Source organism: Nannospalax galili, unplaced genomic scaffold (assembly GCF_000622305.1).
Source record: "Nannospalax galili isolate Female #2095 unplaced genomic scaffold, S.galili_v1.0 scaffold485, whole genome shotgun sequence".
Taxonomy (NCBI): Eukaryota; Metazoa; Chordata; class Mammalia; order Rodentia; family Spalacidae; genus Nannospalax; species Nannospalax galili.
Window position 1 is genome coordinate 4054976 of NW_008354534.1, and position 25069 is coordinate 4080044.

The following is a 25069-nucleotide window of genomic DNA, read 5'->3' on the forward strand; positions in this document are numbered from 1 at the left end:
GCAGTTAGTCAGATTAGGTAGCTGTTGATTGTTCCCAAGATAAGAGTGACACTACTGCTCCAGTGATGTATGCTGTGCTGGCCTTTGATGAGGTTATTTGGTCTTGAAGCTGGTGTTGGATCAGCATTGTTTTCCCTTGGCACCTTCATAGCACTCTCCAAAGCTATGAGAGCTAGCCTTCAGGGGAAGTAGTTGCAGGCCAGTTTCAGCTCTACTGATCCAAACACTGTGTCAGAAGTATGTTCTGTCTTCAGCAGCAGAGCCTTCTCTTCAAGTTCTAGGAGGCTATCAAGGGCTATGACAATAGCCTGAGTCTCTTGGACCACCCTGGCCAACAGCTCAAAGGAAGGGATCTCCTGTCTGGCACTGTTTCTTGCTATGTAGCCTTTAGCTATACAAGGACTCATGTAGAGATTTTTTAAAGGGTCAGGTTGTAAATAGTTTAGGCTTTATAAGCCAAGAGACAATGTAGAGACTATTATACATGCAGGTATTTTATGATCATTTCAAATGTAACCACTTAAAAAGTAAACACTATTTACACCTACAATCCCAGCATTGGGGAGAGTGAGGTGGAAGATCACCTTGAGTTAAATGAACTGAGCACCTGATAAGAGTTACAGACACAGTGGCTGGAGAGATGGTCCAGCATTATTGCCATTCTTCTGGAGGACCCAGGTTCGATTCCCAGCACCCACATGGCAGCTAACAACTGTCTATAACCCCAATTCCAGGGATATGACACCCTCTTCTGGCCTCTTCTGGCATTGTACTCACATAGTGTACTTACATACATACAGGATAAATATTCCTATATGTAAAATAAAAGTAATAAATGTTTTCTAGAGCATTATAGGTGCAACTTTAATCTTACACAACTGACATAAATGGTAGCCTGAAATAACTATAAAAACCAGAGAAAGAAGAAAACCAGCCCGGGGAAGGAAAGCACTTCTTTTTGGTGGTACAGTAATCCCAATGTGAAGAAGGCTGAAAAACTAACTTTGAAGAGATAAAGGAGTCATCAATTCCCTAAGAATTTTTAGAAGGCAGGGAACTTTCGTTTTCACGAGCCAGCAATGCTCCAAACCTCCTTCTAGAAGCTCTGTTCACTGCCTCCACTGCTCTGTGGTCTCACAGATTTCAGTCTGTCATTCAAAAGGCCCTTTATAAGAGCCAGGCATGGTGGTACTCACCTGTAATCCCAGTACTCAAAGGCTGAGGCAAGGAGACTGCCCCAAAGCACAAGGCCATCATGTGCCACGAGACTCTGTCTTTAAAAATAAAATTTTTAAATGAGGGCTGGAAAGATAGTTCAATGGATAAGACCACATGCTGCTCTTACAAAGGACCTGGGTTCAGTTCCCAGCACCCACATGGCAGCTCACAACAGCCTGTAATTCCAGATCCAGGGGCTCTGACACTCTCTTCTGCTCCCTCCTACCCCCTTCTGCCACAGGTACTGCACACATGTGATGGACATACATACATGCATGAAAAACATTCATACACATAAAATAAAAATAAGTGATGTGAAAAGGAAGAAAGATCAAAGTCTTTCATACTTTGAGACCTTGTGGCCCTTTTTTGCATTATCAAAGAATGTCACCCAGAGCAAGAAGTCAGAAGACCAGACTACTAGTCTGTGATTTATGCTGGATCAGGTTGAAACCCCTGGATGTCTCAAGAAGTGGTTAGGAATAAGGTGCTTAGAATAAACAGTCCTCAAGCTGACTCTCAGATGCATCACTACTTGCTCTGGGACACTGGACCAGTCACATCACCCTTCCGGGCACCCTCACTTCAGAGGGAAGAAAATCACCATCCACCTCAGAGTGTCATTTCATTGGGAGAATAAACTGAACTTCTTACAACGTGATTAGCAATGGCTGACTTAGTATATGTTTAGGAAGTTATATGTCATCAAAGCCTCATTTCTCTGGGCCTCAGTGCCCTCCCAGGATTGTGGAGAGCATCAGAGAGGCATATTCTATAAATTACCAAGCCTCCTCCATGTGTACAGTATTAGTTAATGTTCCTACTTTAGACAAGAGGACCTTGTCGTAGCCAAGCTGTATTTTTTTTTTAACTTCCCATGGCCACAGTTTGCACAAAACACTAATATACCTACAGTATAAGTGCTTGTAGTGCTTTCTTACAACTGAGGTTTACTTGCAGTGTACTGTTTCAGCAAGTCAGGATAATAAGAAATTATGTCTGCTACCAAAAGACTATTTTTCAGAGGACCATTACTCGCTGGGTGATGAGGACAGTTATCAGTCTCTCTAGGATAACTTCCTGACATTCACTGCCCTCAACCAGCCTCTGACTCTCCAGCAACTGCTGCTTTCTTTTCTCAGCAGCTGGAATTTCCTTGTGTCTAATGGTCCCCTGAGGCCCCACCAGTCTGTTACTGTAAAAAAGCAACGAATTACACCCATTAAAATCGATATGGGGTAAAACCTGAGCCATTTCAAATTAGTACACAGCATGCAAACTTAAAGACTATATTAGAATTTGAAGACAAGGCAAATAATGTCAAACAGAAATAAATTTTTGGCACATATTTACTATGTCATCTGAAATATGAGGGTAAAGTTTATAAAATTCTACTTCTGAATGTATTGTCAACTGGAGTACAGAGGGAGCATTTTTCTGAAGTGATACTTTATTGGGATCTATCCTGCATGGGGTGTTTGGAAAAGGTGGTACTTAATGACAAAGGCATCTGTCTATGAAAATGTCACATAATCTCAAGAGATGCCATAGTTAAAATTAAATGTTTACTCAAAAAAGGCACAAGGAGGTTTCATTCTAACAGCTAAGCAACACAGGCACAAGAGATAAAGCAAGCCATAGAATGATCATGTTAACGGAAGGCACGGAGGCCACAAAGTATCAGGTGTGCATGAAAAAAATAACAGGTGACCAACAGTCAGAAATGATGTGTCCACTTGGGCAGAACCCCACAACCATTATCTCATCAAGATTCCCAACCTTGGCTGCAGAGTTACACTAAGCTCAACACATTCAAAGTTTTTCCTCAATCTGATAACTCTCATCTACCCACTGCCCCACCACCTGCCTACAGTAGCTGTCCATTCCTCCTTGAAACTCCCAGAATGCACTTACCCAATTGTCAAGGTCTTGGCTGGAGGTAGAGATGGTCTGTTCCTTCAACTTCCAGGGCCATAACCCCGATTCAGATCCTTGGTCACCTGAACAGCCACAATATCCTTCCGACTTCAGTTCCTGACTCTGTCTCTTCTTAGCCAATCCACTGTCAACTGACCATCTTATATGCCACAACTCTTGAGACAAATGCCTTCAAAGGCTCCCTAGAGCCCATAGAGTAAAAGCCAATCCCTCTGTCTAGCCCTCAGCGCACTCAGTGATCTGATCTCAGTCAACTGTTGAGCTTGCTTTCCTTCTCCTTTTGAAAGTATAAGAGTACCAACTGTAACAGACTCCATTTCCCCAAACCCAGTACAGTTCCCACATCTGGGGCTTGTCTCAGTCATGTCTTCTCCAATCATGGTGTCTTTCCATCAGAGTTGTCTGTTACAGTAACAACAGCCCATTAAAGGAAAACTATTTTCTTTTGATGAAGAGAATGGAATCGCTGGCTTGTGTTGAGACTTAGCATTCCAGTTGGGCAGATCAATCACCTAGCTAAGGGACCACCCCTTAGGAAGGTAAATCCACCCTAAGCCATGCTAAAGAGATAAGGGGAGGGCTGGAGAGCTGGTTCTGCTGCTAAGAATGCTTGCTGTTCTTCTAGAGGACCCAAGCTCAGTCCTTATTAATCCCAGCACCCACATCAGTCAACTCACAGCCATCTATAACTCCACCCAAGAATCCAAAGCCCTTTTCTGGTCTCTGTAGGCACCTGCACTAATGTGCGTATACCCACATGCAGACACACACACATACACAGAAATAAAAAGAAACTTTACAGACAGGAGGAATAGTTATCCCTTTAATGAAATAATGTACTTTTTGTTCCCAGAATTCTCACCTTCTAGTACAGTCACTGTGGAGTCACCATGAAAGCTCGGCTAGGGATGCCACATTTCTGAGCTCTCAGGCCTAACTCAGAAAGGCTTTTGTTTCATCTCTTCCGGATGCTGGCCAGAGCCTGAGTATATACTCTCTGGTGCTTTGGGCTTTTCCTCTTTCTCTGAAGCCCTCCCCCAATCGTGTGGCTTCTTGTCCACCATGTGGCCACTTATAATTGGCATGGCTCTCTCTCTTCCTCTTCTCCATCTTTAGGTAGCCGCCAAGATTTACTACTTGCCTGCCCTTTGGGTTTTCATTTAAACTCTAATAAAACTGTCCTTGAGCTTCCTTTTGAGTCAGTTCTTAAACTCTTTTATTAACAGGACTAAGAACCCCAAAAAAGGACTGTAATCTCTCTGGTAACATATGGCGACTTTCATGGGACACCCCAAAATTTCTGCTAACATTTCTTGCTCTTAAGGACCATCCCTGTCCTGGAGAAAGCCCATCCCCAGCTCTCCTGCTTTACATCTCAGAGAACTGATGCCCTCTTAGTCAACAGCCCCAAAAAGTGGTACAAGCCTAGAGCCAAACTGAGTTACAATCTGAACTCCAACAATTACTGCGTGTCATTGAGGACAGCTTACTACTTCATGCCTCGGTTTCTTTATCAATATAAAAAAGATGGTGACAATATTTACTTAGTACAGCACCTGGCTCACAAAATAAGCATCAGTGAAGATGGCCTGTATAAGCCCAGCTGACTCTCTGAATAAGATCACAAAGTTGACATGGATTCTCCCACAGCATCTTGCATATCTGTGTTCAACATGTGCCCAAAATAAACCACAAAGAAATGCTCTACGTATTTTAAACCATTTTTACTTGTTAAAATAAAACAAGCAATATTTGAGGTCTAAGAATACTCATAGAGTACTGATCATTTTTTTAAAAGTGCTATAATAAAATAGGAAATAATTGTTCAGTTCTCTATGTGTCAGAAAGAAAAACCTTATAAAAAAGATCCTGTACATAAAATGTTAAGGTTGTGTATTAAAGAATATTTTCTATGATAAGCTTTGTTAGTAAAATAGAATGTATTAAATCTATAGTCAGAATTAGACATGTCTACACCACCAAAACTGTAGCATGATCAGCAGATCTAGAGACAATCAGGTTAAAGAAAAGGAGGTCATATGATTGGAGCACTGGAGTTATGTAGAAATTTGGGCAGAGATTATATGGGGAGGTCTGAGCCATCAGTAAAAGCTCAAGAACATCAAGGTGACAACCTTTGCCTTTGTGGGTCTTCCACTGGCCTTTGGACATCCCAGATAGGGAAACAAATTGATCAAGAATTCGTGTCACCTACATGTTGTCTATGCCTCCTCACAACACAGAAGACAAACTCAGATCCTATCTCCTGGGAGCTTCGCTGGTCTTCAGCTCTTAGCAACCATGAACCAATGACTTGAATGTTCTGCCTCAGCTACTGAAAAAGAGGTTCGCTACCCCTAAGGAATTAGCACAATATATAAATAGCCATAGCAGCAAAAGATGGACCTTTTTCATCAAGCAGCTTACAATATAACAACCCTAAAGACCCAGACTCTGCTTTGAGGACCAGTCTAGAAATATAAGTAGAGCAAACTTAAGAATGTTCTGGTATATAAACCTGTTTCCATTGAGATCAGTAGTATTTTGGACAGATTACAGGGAACAGTATGTTCTTTGTAGAAAAAGCTAGAGAACAGGGTAAACTCTTACCACATCAAACACTGTCTTCTCCAATCAACTTGTAGAGAACACAGGTGCCACAGTGAGCAACACTGAGTCTCGGCCAACCCTCTGGGCTCTTGCAGCTCCTGGCAATCATTCTGTATTCCAAGTAAGCTGAGAGCACTGCGTTCATGTTGGTATCGCTGTTGTTATTGTTATTGTTGTTTCCTACTACACAAAGCAGTTTTGCTTTCAGTCTTTTCTAGACCACAGAAAGACAAGAAGACACTAAAGCAAGCCACCCTGCCTTGTCAACTCCTGCCAATTCCAAATCTCCTGAAGAATGGGCTGCGGGAGGCCAGGAGATGGGGTACAGGAGGTTCAACCTCTGCCTGAGAATGAACCATAAAGCCACCAACACCCTATTCCCCAGCAGTGCACCACAGCAACCTGGCTAAACTATGTATAATGAGAAAGAAATCAGGAACACACTGAACTCAAAACCTCGAGTACATTTTAAATCCTGGGTTAGAATCATTTCAATCAACAGAGGCCAAGCAATTTCTGTATTCAGGCTGAGTTATTCTTTTGGTTTAATAACAAAGCAGTCAGACACTGTTCTACTTAAAGAAATTTAAAATACCCCAATTGCATTCTAAATCTCAGTAGAGAATATGGAAACAGCTTACAATGGACTTTGTCTCTTTTTTATGTGTATTAGTGTTATGCCTGCGTGTGTATAAGTGCACCCGTGTTATGCAGTGCCCACGGAAGACAGAAGAGGATGTCCGATCCCCTGGAACTAAAGTTACAGATGGTTGTTAGCCACCATGTGGGTACTGAGATTTGAACCCAGGTCTTCTGCAAGAGCAGCCAGTGCTCTTAACCACTGAGCCACCTCTCTGGCCCCTGGGCTTTGTCTTAAAGAATAATTAAGGAAAATACCCAGATTTTTGACAATAGGAAACAGTTATTTGTACATTACTATATATGTCACAAATCAGAAGCACAATTTTTCTATTTTCTAGCATAGCATTTTTCAGAATGCCTTACAAAGAATACCTGTGTAACAAGAGAAAAGGGAGTCAAATATTTTGAACTGCTCTGTCTGGAAATGACTGTGCACTTTTGCAAACCACAAAGTGAGGAGTCCTGAGGTGGTATCTGTGGAATCTGGCATTTCCCTCAAGTTTGTTTGGATGGGGAGCCCTTTGTTTTCTCCTCCCACAAAATGTCTGTTTCACACAGAACACTCTAGCAAAGATTCTTCTAGAAAAAGGATATAATGAAATGATTTAAGAGATGAAATTCTGGAGACAACCTGATTCAAAAAACAGCTCTAGCATTGGTTATCCATGGATGCTGCACAAGCTTTTCGATGTCCTTCGCCCTTCAGTTCCCCCAGGTAAAATGACCAAATAATCGGCACCTACCTCCTAGAATGTGGACCTTCCATCTGACTGGAACAGTCTTCTGAGATCCTTTCCTTTGTCACTGAGGTCTCAGTTCACAGTGACGGTCCCTGCAAGATGCCCTCCCTGACTAGCCAGTAGGAAACTGGCCTTGCTCAAGGTAAGATGCCTTCGTCGCCTTCTTGGCACTTCCCTATTTTTTTCATCTATTTTCTCACAACAGAATGCAAATACCATGGATCCAAATACTGGTTATCATTCCACACCAGCAAACAGATCACAATAGAATGCAAATACCATGGAGCCAATACTGGTTATCATTCCATACCAGCAAACAGATCTTCAGTAAAAATTCACCCAGTGAGCACCAGGCATAGTGGCACACACTGTAATCTCAGGACTCTAGAAGCTAAGGCAAAAGGATCACAAGATCGAGGCAGGCCTGGGCAACACAGCAAGTTCGAGACAAATCTAGGCTACAAAGCAGACCCTGTCTCAAACAAACAAGCAATCTAAGTGGATTAATAAATAAAGTGGTTGTAAGAATTCACTGTCATCAGGGTAAAGCACTCTTCCTAGTACCTGACACAGTAACAACAACTCAAATACTTCCGGAAAATGTCAAACTATGAATGGTTAATGAACCTAAAATCATAATTCTCCAATATTTAGCTTTCAGATTCTGAAATTGTTACCGCGCTTAATAAACATCTCTGTCACTTATTCGGGAGTAAGCTGGTAAGCAGTCTCGGGAATGGGCAGAGTCCCACCAGTTCTTGCTGAATGTCGGCTGAAGGCTGCCTTCAGCTCCTTTCCACATTTGCCTCTCCAGATGGGCCTGCCTCATCAAAGCATACAAGCTTAGGAAGCAACAGAATCTGCTTGCAAGATGGGAGTAACAGTGTTAAGTAACACAAGAGTAACACTTGTCAGTGTCTATGCTGTAAATATTCCAACTGTAACCAATTTCAGGTTATCAACAGCTTAATGGCAGGCCCCCAAAGGACCTCACAAGTTACTACACTCCTTTTGGAAAAAGTTCTTTTAAACCTCTAAAGCACGTTTGTTGAGTCCAAGTCTAAAATGAGGGGGTTTTATACAGGCATAAAAATTGCATATTCTCTGTCCTCGAGCCAAGATAAGGGCTGTCAACTGACTTTGGTATGACCAAGGAAACTAGTTACATGTGCTGGCTTCTCCTTCTGTACCACCCTCTGCTGCTCCCAAACTGATGGTAAGTATCTAAACATGACCTGCATCCACAGCAGACCTCTGTGGCGCCCAGTTCATTCCAGAAAAACACCAGTTGTGTCTCTGTTCTTTTAAATGGAGGCAGCCACACAATAGAACCAAGGCAGCATCTATGAAGTGCTGCTAACAAGCAGAATTTAAAGCAGAAGAAGAGTGACTCCACCCTGACCACAAGAACCCAACAAGGGGAGACTGAGGGTGCTGCAGATGGTGGTTTCTCTGGCATCCCGGCCTGGCTGCACAGACAAGATCATCCCTTGGCCCCCAAAATAAAACATCAGCTCTTTCCAACTATGCTGATCCTCTACTAACCACAGTTTTGAGATAATACAAGTAAAATTTCAAAATCCAGCCAGTCTTCATTCAAATCATAAATGCCAGTGACTTTTGTTGTTGTTGTTCCTCTTCTGTAAACCAGATGGGAAGCCCATGGAGTCAAATAGAGGATCCGTTTCTGCCTTGCTGTGTTAGTTACAAATTGCTGCACAACAGATTACCCCAAATTAAGCACTTCAAAACCACACAACCTCATGTACATTATCTCTAAGTTTCTATGAATCAGGAGTCCAGGCACAGTTTAGCTGGGTCTTTTGTTTCATGGTCTTTCACAAGGCCTGACGTCTCATCTGAAGGCTGGACTGCAGAAGGATCCACTTCCACAGACTAAGTGGCTGTTGGCAGTTTTCAGTGTTTGTTGGCTAATAGGCCAAGCACCTCCACACCTCACTGGATGCTGGCTGCCCTCAGACCCTTACATGTAGCATCTTTATATGGTAGCTTGCTTCATCAAAACATTATGGGTCTGCTCACATGATGGATCCCTAACTCCCTCATGAAAGTGCCACTGACACTTCCATTGATAGCACCTCTGCCATACTGTATTGCTTAGATTCAAGTCTCTAGGACTAGCCAGCCCTCAGGGGAAAGGGATTATACAAGGGTGTGAATCCCAAATGATAGGGACCACTAGGGAGTATTTTAGAAGTCTGCCCACCACATTCATACTCCCGACTTCAGATGAGAAGACCAGGCCCAGCGAAACACCTCCTTAAGCATCTTAATAGGAAACCAAGTCATGTGATTTCCTAAATATGTAACTAAGACCTGATGAAAAGAAAGCAAGAGGAAATTAAAGATAAATGATGTGTGCTGGATAGCTTTAGTGTCAACTTGACATACCTGGTTTGAGGGAGCAACAATTGGGGAATTGCCCCCATTGGACTGGCCTGTGGCCATGTCTGTGGGGCATTTTCTTGATTGTTGAGTGATGTGGGAGGGCCCAGCCCACTGTGGGTGGTGCCACCCCTGGGCAGGTGGGCCTGTGTTGGATAAGAGAGCAAGCTGAGCAGGGACCAGGAGATCAAGCCAGTAAGCAGTGTTCCTCCATGGCCTGTGCTCCAGCTCCTGCCTCCAGGTTCCTGCCCCTTGAGTTCCTACCTTGGGTTCCCTGATGAACTGCGACCTGGGAAGATGTAAGCTGAATAAACCCTTTCCTCCCCAAGTTGGTAGTGGTCAGAGTGTTTTGTCACAGCAATGAAGAGAAACAAACCAGAATAAGGATGTTAGTTTGAAAACACCAAAGTCTGCTGAAATGTTCTAAGAAAATCCAGCCAACATCAGAGGACTCCCAGGGGAACATCTGTATCTTAGCAAATCGCACACGGAAATCATGTTTTCTCCACAACCAAGTGAGGGATTCAGAAGGTGGCTGTCTATCTGAATAGGTATTTAATACCAAGAAAATGAGTCTGCTCCGGAATTTATATTTAGCGCAATGTTTTGAAAATGCATCTAATGCCATTGTGTAGCTTACATTTTGCTGTGTGATACCTGCCTTCCCTTAGAAGTTCCACCTGCATGATGCTTTTGATCCATCTCTACCACAGTACCAAAAAACTGCTGTCACCCACATTTTTTCTAAGCTTTAACCAACCATATACTCTCAGATATCTAAGGATCCCAATATTCAGCGGTGGTGGCTAGCCAGAGACACTGCCTCCAGATGACTTCAAATGATTTAATACACTCAGAGCAAAACACATGCTCAGAAACCCCAGAACAGTCTGTTCTAGACAAATGTAAACGCACACAAGGATAATCTTCAACCTAAATGTTCAAAATTAGTCTGTACATTTTACCATTCTTCTCAAAAACACCTAGATGTTTTACTTTCCATAAACTCTGTCCCTGATTATAAAAATCTTGGGTTTGTTGTGTTGCTAACCAGTTATTTGTTTTGTTTCTTTGGAGAGATCTGCAAAACAACCAAACTTAGACCTGTACTTAAAAGCCCCGCAAACCATAGCCACCTGTGGGAAAGCACCATAAAGCACCTTGGGTCTGTCTGGGAAGCACATGCTTGGATCCTAAATATGTGAATAATGACAGGACACAAGTGTGATGCCTGGAGGAAAGGGCTCAGCAAAACAGCCACCGGCAGAGGAAGGTCATGAGGCCGATGAGGTTGAGGTGGGAGACATTTCCAACCTAGAAAATAGCTTGGGAACACATTCAGCATCTCCGACAAGGCTTTGGGGAGGCTGAGTGAACGCTCTTACCTCCCTCAGGTGGATGTTCTCCTTCTCCTTCTGGTCTAAGATCACCTCCAAGTGGCTGACCTGAGACTCGGCCTCGGCCATGCGGCGCGTGCGCTCGTTGTCGTCCTCCAGGCTTTTGGATGGCAACCCTTTGCTCTGCAGCATCTCCAGGAGCTTTTTAATCGACTCATCCCGGGCATTGAGGGTCTGCTTCTGCGTTTCAATCCTCAGCTCCATCTCCTCCAACGTCTTCCTCAGGAGGAACAGTTCCTTGGCCTGCCTGTCGTGCTCGGCTTGCAGCCTGCGGAAGTTCTCCTCCGTCAGCTCAATGGTGAAGTGCTCGGCGCCACGGTTGCCGCTCTCCTGCTGCAGGAGGTGGTTGAGGTCTCTCTGGGTCCGCAGCTCGTCCTGAAGGGCCTGGATGGTCAACTGCAGGTGCTGCAGTGAGACAGACGGAGCAGGAGAGGAGAGAGGAGAAGAGTCAGTGAAAACGCCAAGCGCCACCTGCTGCTACCACACGATGAAGATGGAATGTTAATCATGAGGTCCAGGGGCCCAGCCATGAAGTCCTCCATGGTGACTTCAGAAGCAAGGGGCAGCACATGGAGAGGGGAGATTAATTCAGTGATGCTTTCTGAATGTCTTAGGAGAAGAGAAATGTGCACACACACAGGAACGGTATATTAGTATCAACCACAGGGGAAACTGTACATCTACAGAGTTTTAATTGAGGAAGGGAAAGGGTTAGAGGGAAACTTTCACAAAACACACCTTCTTAGGCCCACAACGCTCCAGACTCAGTATTCCTGGTTTCCTAAGATGTTCTTTATCCATTATTTTCCATAATAAATGTGTATCCGTTTAAAAGTGAAAATAACAGCATCCACTACAAGCAGACACAAACGAGGACTTTATTTTTTACGAATAAAGCTGTGAACAGGTTTAGTAAACAGGATTACTGCCTCTGCAAGCAAAAGGGAGTCAATGTGGACAGACAAACACATTCAAACACACGAGGAGGTGAGACTGTGCGGAGCAAAATGAACAGGCTGCAAGGAATGGACAAACCTTGGTCCTTCTGGCGTCCAGTAACTGAACAGCATGGGAAATGAAAAAAAAAAAATGAAGCAAAAAATCAACATAAAGAAAAGTTCAGTGCAAGCAAAGGCTATTTAACAGAAAGAACTTAACTGACATAGAGCACCCCCACAAAAGAAAAAAAAAAAAAAAACCTCCTTAGTAGAGCCAGTGCCAAGAAGCTACACACAGTCGCTAGCACTGATGTTCAGCTGACGTGAGAAGAAGAAAAACCAATTAAGGATTATTTCACCTTTTGTTTTCCTGTATCTCAGGAAAATTTTGACCCAAGCCAAAATTTGGATGTCTTAACAGAGAGGAAATCTTATCACTCCAGAGTACCCACATGTTTTTCCCAGTTACCATGGTAACCAAAGAGGTGTGAAAGCACCAGAGAAACAAACCAGTTGGCAGTTATGGGAGGGAAAAAAATCCTGAAGGAAGTCAGTGAGTTCATAACATCTTCCTTTCCAGAGCAACCCCAGGCTGGCCAGAGCAGGCAGCTACAAGCTTGGAGGCATCTTTGTCCAAGGACAAACCAAGGAACTTTAAAAAGAGCAATTATTCATTCACAGACACATAATTCTGCCTGTGGACCAGACCACAACATTAAGCACAGGAATCAAGCTGGACATAAGACAGGGCTCCTGCCCATAGGGGGCTCATGGTATTGTAAGGCACAGATAATACTATGTCCAAGTTATAAAAATATTGGAACAGTCAACATTTTGAAATCTGTCTGAAATCCTATGGCTGATACCCAGAGGTGCTGAGATCTTTCTGATGGTGGCCTCCACCCAGAAACTAGCAGAATAGTGCACCATTGAGTTTAAACTCTAGGAGTACACATTTCACCTTCCTATTTAGGAATCAGAAGTTTTTAAAGCACAAGGGAAAAGTGTTCTCTTGCCCGTGTGCGACGGTTCCTTGCATGGGAATGAATGCTATTTAATGACAGAGATTATGTATTATTTTTGTAATAAACACAATCCTGTAGAAGGTAAAATTCAGCATCTTTTAGTAAATTCATAAAATTGTGTGACCATCAACCCATTTTTTAACATGTTTATGACAGAAAGAGACCCTGGATCCTTTAGCAATCATTTCTCATCTCCTTCCCTAGTACAAGCCTTGGTAACCAGTAATTTACTTCTGTCTCTATAAATGTGACTATGATAGGCATTTCATATCAGTGAAATCATGCAATAAATGGTCCCTTTGATTTCACATACTTTCAATGTTTATGCCTGTCTTATCAAGAATTGGTATTTCATTCCTTTTGACAACGGAAGTTTATTCCATTACATAGGTCACATTTTATTTATCCATTTACCACTTAACTCATACAAATTTCATAGCAGCATTATGTACGTTAGCCAAAAAGTGGAAATAACCCATACATCAACCAATGAGTAGGTAAATAAAATGTGTTATATCCAATCAATGGAATATTATTTAGGCACAAAATCGAATGATATAACTAAAGGATTAACCTGAAAATATTTTGACAGTGTGAAACAAACCAATCATAAAAGACCACGAATGGCCTGATTAAACTCATGGAATATCTATATAAGAAAATTCATAGACAGAGATGAATTAATGATTGGAAGGGAATGGAGAGAGAGCAATGGTCAGTAACTACTAAACAGTGTGATGTTTAGTGAAGAAGTGCTCTCAGATTAGATGGAAGTATTATTTTCACAGCTCTGTGAATACACCAAAACGGCTTATTTGTGCTTACATGGGTGAATTGTAGGATAAACTGTACCTCAATAAAACTGCCACAAAACACAGGTGGTGAGACCACAGAACAATATGATCTTTCCCATAATGTTCTGGCCATAAACAAATCAAAAGTGATTCCACAGGAGTATGTACAACTTTCTGCTCTGCTCTTGGGAGCGTGTGTCAGTTATTTAAATATGCTTATTTATCTGGTTATTTAAATACGCTTTGCCACAGCACAGCTTTGTTCTTTGTGATGGCATGAGCTTCTGAGCTGATCAGGTTAATTTGAAGACAAGGTAATGAATCAGGATGATGAAAATGAAAAAACATCTGTGCTGATAAGGTCGTAGTGGTGGTGGTAGTGGTGGTGGTGATGGTAGTGGTGGTGATGGTGGTGGTGGTTTAAAGTGATTCATAAATAAGCCAGAAGGGAGTTCCAAAGAAAATTTACCAACGTTCTCTGATCAGAGACATCAACATTGGAAGGATGACTTTAAAGGGGCTGTGCCTTTGGAGCACCAGGTTGTCTGCCACCCTGGTCCTCTGTCTACGTATCTACAAAGCAGGATTCTCTCTCTAACACCTATCTTATTCCTAAGAAGAATTACAAAGACAGTGCAACAGATGCCAGGCTTAAGTAAAAAAAAAGAAAAAGTTAGGGAAGTTGGGGAAGGAGGAAAACAGGAAGGCAGGGAAGGGAAGGAGCAAAGAAGTAAAAAAAGAAGAACGGAAAATTGGTCCATTTATCTTTTCAATAGGCATTTGCCTAGTATCTCAGTCATGAAATATAAAACAGGAAGAAACAGTCCATGTTCACAGCTCCTGTGGACCAGCAGACCAACAGAAGAAACACTGTCAAAAGAGCTCTAATGAGAGTCACAGCAGCGTGGCTGGGAACGCAGAGAAGCTATAACCCAGGCTAGGGTCACCACTGAGTGTTGTCTTATAGGGAAAATAAGGGTCAGTTCTGAGTACAAAGCTGCAGAAAGACGTGCCTATGGAAAATCTCAGAGGCACAGACCTATTAAAAAATAGTAACAGTGAAAACCCGTACAGTGCTTACCACCTACCGCACCTGGTTCACGGCTCTGTTTAATCTTCACGACAGCCCATAGAGGCAGCTACTGCTATGATGCCACTTAATGGAGGAGAATGTGGAGACACAAACTGAGCAGCAAGTTCCAGCTCCCTCAGCATGGCCAGGAGCTTACCCAGGCAGTCTGACCTCAATGACCATGGCATAAGTCCTTGAGGATGTGCCAGAGAAAAATACCTTGGGGCAGTTACAGTGGGCAGGCAGGCACTTAGAATAGTTCTAACAATTCTCACAATTAAGATTAGGATCCTACAATGCGATCTTTACACCCAAGGCTCAGGGAACATCGCATAAGAGGGAGCAGAAAGATTGTAAGATCCAGAGGAACAAAGACACCTGCTGTTGGTTAAAGCATCCTAGAAGGATAGGGAAGCTGCAGCAGTGAACTCTCTATAGTGTGGTAGTCTAACAAGATCTGCATAGTGATAAAATCAGTTGACATACCAAGGTGGGCGGTAGAACGTCACAGGATACCACTTCAAGATAAAGCGCTGCAGGCACTCAATGAATGCTAAGGGAGAGAACCGGTTTTCTCCAGGGTTTAAGTTATTGAGAGATTATCTAATCCCAAGTGGGCAGCCCTAAACATGGGTATGCATGCGTACCACAAAATGGGCTCAGTGTATTATGCATTGTATGTGTGCATGTGTGTTTATAAATGCACGTATGGATATGTAGCAATAATAATCAAAGGAGAGGTCAAGAAGTTGAGAGGGCGTGAGGGGATATGGGAGGTGTTGGCAGGGCACCAGGAGGGACGCAAATAAAGACAATACTCATGTATGAAATTCTCAAAAACGTCCAATAACAATAAAATATTTAAGAATGAAACTAAAAGAACTAGCCAGCCTGGGTTTTGTAGGAAGGTGGATAGATCCTTGTACATCTCATTAGGAGGTGACGCTTTCCAGGCAATCTATTAGTCATTAAATGAGTTCAGCATGAGTAATACAATCTGATAATCAGCCTAGAATTCAGTGTTCAAAAATCTATGTTTGCATTTAGTTTTCACTCTCTTTTAATCCTAAATTATTCAAGATTAAGCAGGAATCTTCTTATTCCTACAAAAAGGATTCTTGAGCAAAATGTGTATGCCTGGTAAAGCCTTAGTCATCTTTCAAGCTCATAATCCTGGAAAGAGGATGGGAATATGAACTATCACATTTCTCTCTCTCTCTCTCTCTCTCTCTCTCTCTCTCTCTCTCTCTCTTCTCTCTCTCATTATTCTGTCTTTAAGAAACTCAGACCAGAGGAATGTTCATCAGTAAACACATTTGCCTCCCAAGCCTGCTATGAGTTCGATCCCTGGAACCCACATAAGGGTAGAAGGAGAGAATTGACTCCATAAAGCTATCCTCTGACCTCCACAGGAGCACTGTGGGTGCATGCCCCCACATATCATGCACAGAGACACAATAACAAAAAATAAAAGTTTTAAAAAGCACAACATGGGTACACTTACCTACATGCAGGCATAACACTCATACACGTAAAATAAAAATAATAAATTTTTTAAAAAGCCTCAACTCAATCAAGTTTCAAAAATTCACCAGATTTCCCATCTCAGATTAGATATTTAAGGTAGATGGTTTCAATTTTAAAATATAACAACAGCACTTGGATAATAAATTATGCACTGAAAATGATCTTTCTGTGCCTCAGTTTCTTTGTTCCTATCACATATGAATCTTTAAACTCAACGAAGTTAAATCATTTAATAATGAAAAAACAAGTTAATGCTTATAAAGCTCCATGTACCAGGCATAGAGTACACACCCCACTAATCAGAATGGGCTAAGGCTACTGCAGAGGTAACAGCCACAAAATGCCACATTCTGAAGAAGTTCATCTACCTGCTGTCCTGGAATCAGAACTTTGAAGGCTCAAGGAAAACTTAAAGGTTAGCTTGTCAGCCTTATTTTTAAATAAGAGTACCACATGAACACAGGTTAAGTGGCAGGTCCAAGAAGACACACACACACCCTGATAGAGCCAAAAAGCTTCATTTCAAGGATACTGGACTCGGAACTAGCAAGATTATACCAAAATGGGATGACTCCACATTGTGACAACCTAGGGGCTGACCACAGTGTGTCCTACACGTAGGATGAGACATAATCCAAATGGTTTCACTTCCACAGCACTGACCCTACTTAGTACTCAAGCAGGATGGAATATCTCAAGGAGAGTTGGCATAAGACCACTCTTCTAAGGAAATGGACTGTGTTATCTACAGAAGACAGGCTTGATAAAAGTAGCTGTAAAAGACAAGGTCACACTCTTAGTCCTCATCACAGAAGCTTCTCTGTGCAGTAGATGGAAATTGATACAGAAATTCACAACTGGCAAAGTGCAGAGAGTAAATGTCTATGGAGTACTCAGCCATAAATGGGTATCTATATCATATCCACCACCACCACCCCCAACGCTCAGAGACCATCATAGAAGAGGAGGTGGAAAGATTGTAAGAGCCAGAGGTCATACAATATATTTTGATCATATTCACCCCTGCTCCTTCCCCTAACTCCTTCCAGGTCCACCCCACCTCCATATTCCCCTACAACTTTGTGACCACTTGTCTTTAATAACCTATCAACCTAATTTGTGCTGGTCATATACTCCTGAGTGTGAGGTCATCCACTGGAGAGTAGTTAACCTAACAGGGGGTCACATTCTTAAAAAAACAAAAAAAAAACTGACACTCCCTCACCCAGAAGCCATCAGTTGTCCATAGCTCCTCTGTTGGGTGGGGCATGAACCCCTTTCCCCTCCATACTGGAATGATGACTGGCTTGATTCTGTTCAGGCCTTGTACAGGCAACCACAGCTGCTGTGAGTTCATGAGTGCAGTGGTCCTATCATTCCAGAAACACTGTTTTGCTGTGGTCGTTCTCAGCCTCTGGGTCTTACAATCTTTCCACCCCCTCTTCCATGATGGTCCCTGAGCACTGAAGGGAAGGAGTATGATATAGATGTCCCACTTGTAGTGAGAACTCCACATACACTTATTCTTTGAACTCTGACCAGTTGTGAGTCATCCACCACACAAAGAAAATGTTCTGATAAGGTCTGAGTGCTGCACTAATCTATATGTAGAGAGATACAAATTCAGAAGACACTTTGTGATAGTTTGTCCATTTAGCAGAATAGTATGTTCACCCCTGGGACCTGTGAGTTCCCCAACCATGGATTCTTGGCCAGATTTGCAGTACCAGGCATGTATGCCACCTGTAGAGTAGCCTTAAATCCAATCAGAAAATGTTTGGTTACCCCCACAAGCTTTATGCCACTATTGCACCCACAAAATGTAGTTCACAGGGTCCCAAGCAGAATACAATTGTTAATAACCTTTCCATCAGCCCATATAACACCTTCCAGTACTACAAAAGTTAGCCAGCAGACAGGAAGCTTCCTGGTCAGTACCAACTTGATTTCTCTATATCCCCTGACTAGTATGTTTGGTGTCTTTAGCAATAAGGTGTTATCATCAAGTTCTAGTAGGCAACCAAGAGCAATGACAACAGCCTGTATTGTTGTGGGGGTCTCTGAGTCACCATTGACTAACAACTCAAGACAAAGTTTCCTATACCTAATACTGGGCTTTTTATTGGACAATCTATGGCTTCTAGGGGGAGCATAATCCCCTGTGTAGGTTAATTCCAATTAAACTCATATAACTATATATATTATATATATATGAAACTTATAATGATCAATCTTTTTAACCTTTCTCCCTACTTAGTTATGTACTTTAAACTCTGCCCTGCATAGACAAGACTAACTTAACAAAGCTTTAGTCTACAAAAAGGACAAAGTTTTAAAGGGTTTTTTTCTTACATTACACATAGGCTAATGGAGCTAAATAGCTTTGTGTGTGCAATTTATTTCTAGTCTCGAGCACACAGTCCAATGATAGAATCCTAGCACAATGAGGGAAGTCATAACTTCTCTTTATGTCATTATAGCATTTTTCTGATATGTCTTCCCACTATACCACAGATAAATAAAAGTAAGTCTACCTTTTAAAGTGTCACTGGGCTTACAAAGAAAGAGAAATCTCTAAGGAAAAGAGGTGTAAAGAGAGTAGGTAGGAAAAAAAAGGGAGATAAGGAGGCAGAGATAGAGATAAAACTCATATGTATACAAGAAAGTTCTAGTATCTCTATGGAGCAAATGTCAAAACAAACGCTAAGCTGGAAGGAGTGAAGTAGGGCTGAAGTTTCCCCATAAAGTCCAGGTTTGCAGAGTAGGTAATGTGGTCTCAGGAAGCTTAGTATCCCTTGTCCCTGAAAAAGGCAAATGAAATTCTCTGTTAGGTGCAAGACATCAGAGCACAAAGTCCTTGAGCGAGTAGGGGTGGCACAAAAACGCTTTATAACATGAACATAAAAGAGAAAAATACCAGAGAATCAGAGACACTAGAAAAATTCCATGACTAACAGTCATATACAGAATAGAAAACATTTTAGAAATGTTTAAGCAAACAAATGCATAACAAAACTGAAGATGTAAAAGTGACCCTCTACAATGAACTATGAGATTTAAGAATAAAATTATGTAGTAATGTAAAACATTGTTAGAAATGAAGACCTCATAGATGAGTTTGGAAGAAAAGAGAATTACCAAATAAAACCCCAACAAAGATAATCTACAGAGCAAACTGTTGGCCTCTTGAAATAGCTATTAAAATAAGCATATCGTATTAGGACACAAAGAATAATCTCCACATATTTAGGAAAATGGAAATATCATCCTATATTCTCTCTGACCATAAAGGGATAAAGGTAGATATCAACAACAATAAAAATAGGAAAAGTACAAAAACTCATAGAAGGTAAACAACACATTAGAATTGAACAAAAATGAAAACACAACATAGCAAAATCTATGGGACTTAATGAAGGCGTTTCTAAGAGGAAAATTTATAGCATTAAGTACATACAACAGAAAATTAGAAACATCTCATAAAAATAAATTAATGATACACCTAAAGGCCTTGGAAAACCAAGAACAAACAACACCTAAAAGGAGTAGATGAGGAAAGATAAATAAAATCAAGGCCAAAATTAATGAAATAAAAATGAAGGAAACAATACAAAGAATCAATGAAACAAAGTGTTGGTTCTTTAAAAAGGTTAACAAGATTGACAAACCTTTAGCCAAATTAGCCAAAAGAAAGAGAACCCAAATTAACAGGATCAGAGGTGAAAAGACAAACATTACGACAGCTATACCTATGACACAGGATTAGTATCTAGAATATACAAAGAATGTAAAAAAGTAAACAATAACAAAAAAACCAAACAACCCAATTAAAAATTGGGGCAAGAAGGTAAACAGGGATTCTCTAAATGTAAAACACGAATGGCTGAGAAACACTTTTTAAAATGTTCAACACATTTAATCAAGCAAATGTAAATTAAAATCACTTTGAGATTTCATCTTACTCCACTCAGAATAGCTATGATCAAAAAACCAAACAACAACAAATGCTGGTGAGGATGTGGAGAAAGGGGAACGATTATCCACTGCTGCTGAGAGTGCAAACTGGTGCAGCCACTATGGAAATCAGTGTGGAGGTGCCTCAAAAAACAAGAACTTGATCCTTCCATATGATCCAGCCATACCACAGTTGGGCCTATACCCAAAAGACTCTATATGGTACTACAGAAATACCTGTTCATCCATGTTCATTGTTGCCCTTTTTATAATAGCCAGGAATTGAAAACAATCTAAATGTCCATCAACTGATGAATGGATAAAGAAGGTGTGGAACATATACACAATGGACCATTATTCAGCTGTTTTAAAAAAGGAAATTATGAAATTTGCAGGTAAATGGATGAAACTGATAACTAGACCCATAGCGACAAACTTTACATGTTCTCTTTCATAGCTGGATGCTAGCTTTGAAATCTTAGATATGCATATTTCAATTTGAAAATTCAGAGAGGTCAAGAAAGTAATAAACATCAGGTGGAAACTTACTGGGAGGGGTGGTAGAATGCAGTGATCCAAAGGGGGGAAAGGAAAGGCAAGCGTGGTTGTGCACGCCCTTAATCCCAGCACTTGGGAGGCAGAGGCAGACGGATCTCTGTGAGTTCAAGGTCAGCCTGGTCTACATTGTGAGTTCCAGGACAGCTGGGGCTACAGGGAGACCCTGCCTCAAAAAGACCAAAAATAAAGGGGAGAATAATAGAGTAGGACGGTTAAATGGGAAATGGGAGAGCAGGGTAGAGGACAGAGTATGGGGAGGGACAACTAACACTAAAAGCCTTTAGAAAAAGTCATATGGAAACTTGCCCCTATAGAAGCTTCTTAAAGTATATACATACACATTATCAAAAGAGATTTAAAGGCACTCCTTTATAACAGGCGAACAATGCCCCTGCTACCTTAAGATAGCAAAGTAAAGTCGAATGTCAGAAGTGAACTCCCTCTCTTGAAGCTGTTGATCAGGGGCCCCACAGGCCCTTCAACAATACTAGCCATTGCCCCTGTTCTTGGTTATCAACCAGAACGTCAAGGTAAATACCCTACTGCTGAAAAAACTACATACCTGAGCTGTAGAGCGAACAAGAAGAAATCAAATTGATGCTGACTTCAAAGCCTCATCTCTACTGGCTATTTAGTGTTAAAAAGAGCTATTCATGCTACCTGAAGAGAGAATTAATCATCAAGCTTACCCAACTGTGAGTCCTGTGAGCTACAACAACTAGCCTGGCAAGATATGTTCACTGGTGCAACAGTGACACGAATATCATAGGAGCAACCAGCCATTTCCTAATTATATTTAAGATCTGCTTCATAGGATGGACCCCATGACTGACATTGATATCAGGCCTAGAAACGTAAGACTAGACAGACACAGGCCATAGGGGAGAGTCTAATACTACTAGTCTGCTAAATATAGATAGTATTAAACTAAGTCCTAATGACATGCTATGCTCAAAGATTAATGCATTTCTCAACTCTCAACAGAGAAACTTTCTTATGCAAGAGTGATTAACACAGAGAACCACGACTAGCCAAAAGGCAGAGATTAACGTGCCACAGACTGCTTATCCCCAAATAGGACACCTATATCAAACTTCTGCCTCCCAAGGTTCGGGGATCATTGTGGAAGAAGGGAAGGAAAGACTTTAAGGGCCAGAGGTGGTGGCTGACAGCTGGTCAGTTACTCATGTGAACTCAAAGCAATGGGGACATCATGCACAAGTCCCACAAAAGCTGAAGCTGGACAAAAATCCCAGCATAGATGTGGGGAAGTAAGTATCCCCAACCCAGCCTGAGGAACTCTTGGCAACCAATGGCTGCTGGGAGGGGGAGAGTCAGTCTTATTAAGGGTGAGACTCTTGGTAGATTGACCAGGCTCCAGTGGATGAACCCACACTGAAGGGCACTGGGGAAATGATTTTCACCCTATAGGCCTTTATATATATATATTAGAGAACATGAGGTGAGGGTAGTAAGAAGGGTATTAAATGGGGATAGGATCTAAACTCAATCAAAATCTATTTTGTGAAATTAAAAAATAAAAATAAAAAAGAGTCAAAAATACAAAGGGGCTGGAGAGATGGCTCAGCAGTTAAGAGCACTGGCTGATCTTGCAGAAGACCCAGGTTCAATTCCTAGCTCCCACATGGTGGTGGCTCTGTGGCCTTCGTGGCTGCTACACACGTATCAGTAAATAAAGTAAAAATAATAAAACGTTTAAAAAAATAAATAAAACTAAAAAGTAAACATGCCAGAAATCATAAACACAGAGAGATATTTTTAAATAATATGCAAATGCTTTTGACTTTAGGCCCAAAAATCTGAAACTATCAATGAAATGAACAAATGATTAGCAGAAAAGTCTTCTACAATCAAACTCCAGAAGAAATGGGAACCTGGAGAATTCTGCAGCTGTTAAATAGAATCAGCAGTTTAAAAAAATTTTCCCCATAGAAAGCCCAGATGATTCCAGTTTTCACAAACTCCTTCTGAGAAAGTCTCCCCAGTTCATCCTGTGAGACTTGACCATCTTGACACAAAGGCTACATGTAAACTACATAAGGTAACTCAAAGCCTAACCTCACACCTAAGCTATGAGCACTGCTAGCAAAAATGAATTCAGAAATGCTCAAGAAATAGAGTGCACACAATCTCATTGCATGTCTTCCAGGGAAAAAAGAGTAAATCAGCCTCAGACAAATGTTTTTTAATATTTTATTTATTATTTTTATTGTATGTGTCTAAGTTTATTGTCTGCATGTGTGTAAGTGCACCCATGTCATGCAATGCCAACAGAAGTCAGAGGAGGGTGTCAGATCCCCTGGAACTGGAGTTACAGATGGCTGTTAGCTGCCATGTAGGTTCTGGGAATTGAACCCGGGTCCTCTGCAAGAGCATCCAGTACTCCTCCTAACTGCTTAGCCATCTCTCCAGCCCCCTCAGACAAACTTTTAATGTAAATCACCACATTGATAGAGAAAAGAAGAAAAAAATATATGATCAGTTCAAGATAGAGTCATTTGTGGGGTTATAATTAATCTACAGCAACTGTGAGCTCCGAAAGTGCTAGAATTACTCTCCATACGTCAGCAAGGCTTGTCTCTGCACCCTTAATGGTTGAGGTACACAGCAGGACCAAATAACTCAGACACATTGCAGGCCGTGGGGTAGAACACACTGGCTTATAGCATTCAGACATAAGGCTGGCCTACAGAAGAGTGGTGAGATATATCTCATGAAAGTGATACTTGACTGGGAAACCTTATGCCTCTTCTCAATCTTTCTTACATGTGTCACAAGTATAGTTCAGGAAGAAGGCAAATTGACTGAAATTTAAACAAGGCTCCCCCATGTTAACATGAATCTTCCCTAAGCCATAGTTTGATCACCTGTAAAATGGGAGTAATTGTGTAGAACTCAGTGAATTCCAAAGATTCAGTGAGATTCTGTTTTCCTCCAGACAGGCCCCTAGTAAAACTGTGTCCTCAGTTTGCAGTAATGGTGACATTACAGCTAAAATACAAAGACCAGTACTCTGGTGTACAACCTTACCAAATCACCAAGGCATTAAGTGATATATTTGTTATTTGTTTGTTTTTTACCAGATTGCCTTTAATTACATTGCCCAAAGTAGTTTCACTGAACAGCATCCCAAGATGTAAACATGCCTTCTTTTGGGTCATGGTGGGAAGGCTGGTTGCATCATCACATACAATGTAGTCACCTATTCCCCTTTATACACACACTCAAATCTACAGCCACAGAATGACCCTTTCCCATTCAGTTGCTAATTTCTGTTATGCTGAAAATACAGCACTGTTATGTGCTATATATAATAGTAAATGAGATGCAGAAAGAAAGATGACCAGATGAGAAAGGAAACTGTCTCCAGATGGTTAGCACAGGGCCACAGTGTGGGGGAGACAGTGGACTTTCAGTCCTCTCTGCTATCTGTGGTTAGTATAGGGGTTGGGGGGGGTGGTGGTGATGTCCTTGACATCACATTACTCTGTCCTGTTCTTTCTTCCAAAACTCAAATGGCTCACGTTCACCAGCTCATTCTTCTGACAGTCCTGCTCTGCCGCTGCCAAGCCTGTGTCCACTCCACAAAAGGATAAATTGGAGCGGCTTAAAGGATCGCACTGCACTCACATCATTAGCAGATACAGGCCAGTGTCTAAAATTGAGGTTTCCTCCCGCCAACGTCAAAATCTCCCAGATCTAACGAACAGCACAGAACTTCATTATGTACGACTCCTATAACCGCCCATGTTCAGTTCATTTTTTAAAAAGAAGAACAATGAAAATACAAGAAACTAACCCATACTTGAGTTTATATGGAAAAATGGGGGAAGGGAATACACTTTGCCTTAGCCAAAGTTTAGAGGGCCAACTTCCAACAGCTACTGGAGTCAGAATCTAATCCAGATTTCAGAATGTCTAAAACACAAAAAGGTAAATAGAATGAAAATATAATTATATATGTATGATGTGCATGGAACACACAATTATTTAAATAGGGACTGGCCAGATGTTTAGAATCTACTGCGTCTTATCCCCAAACATGGAAAATATGAGTTCCTGGCAGATTTTTAAAAATTTGTGACCTTAAGCTCTTTTCCACACTATGGGGAAAAACAAAAATGATAAAGTTTTTGCACTGGAAAGCAGTTTAGGGTTCCATTGCTATGAAAACTGTCTCCAAGCTATATAAAAATATGAATTGGCTTATACCCAAAAGTCTTGAAGTT

At 41.5% G+C, this 25069-nt stretch overlaps 1 protein-coding gene across 17 annotated transcripts in view; it reads right to left on the reverse strand.

Annotated features, from left to right (window-relative positions):
- The window catches only part of Erc2 (ELKS/RAB6-interacting/CAST family member 2), a 1070830-nt gene that overhangs the window by 841124 nt on the left and 204637 nt on the right, over nt 1-25069 (reverse strand). For all 17 annotated transcript variants that reach the window (XR_001872873.2, XR_003846883.1, XR_003846882.1 and 14 more), the window contains exon 3: nt 10940-11356. Coding sequence is in view for 14 of the 17 variants with exons in the window: in XM_008851846.3 (XP_008850068.1) it covers nt 10940-11356 (417 nt within the window). In the remaining 3 variants the exon portion in view is untranslated. The remainder of the gene's footprint in view (nt 1-10939; nt 11357-25069) is intronic.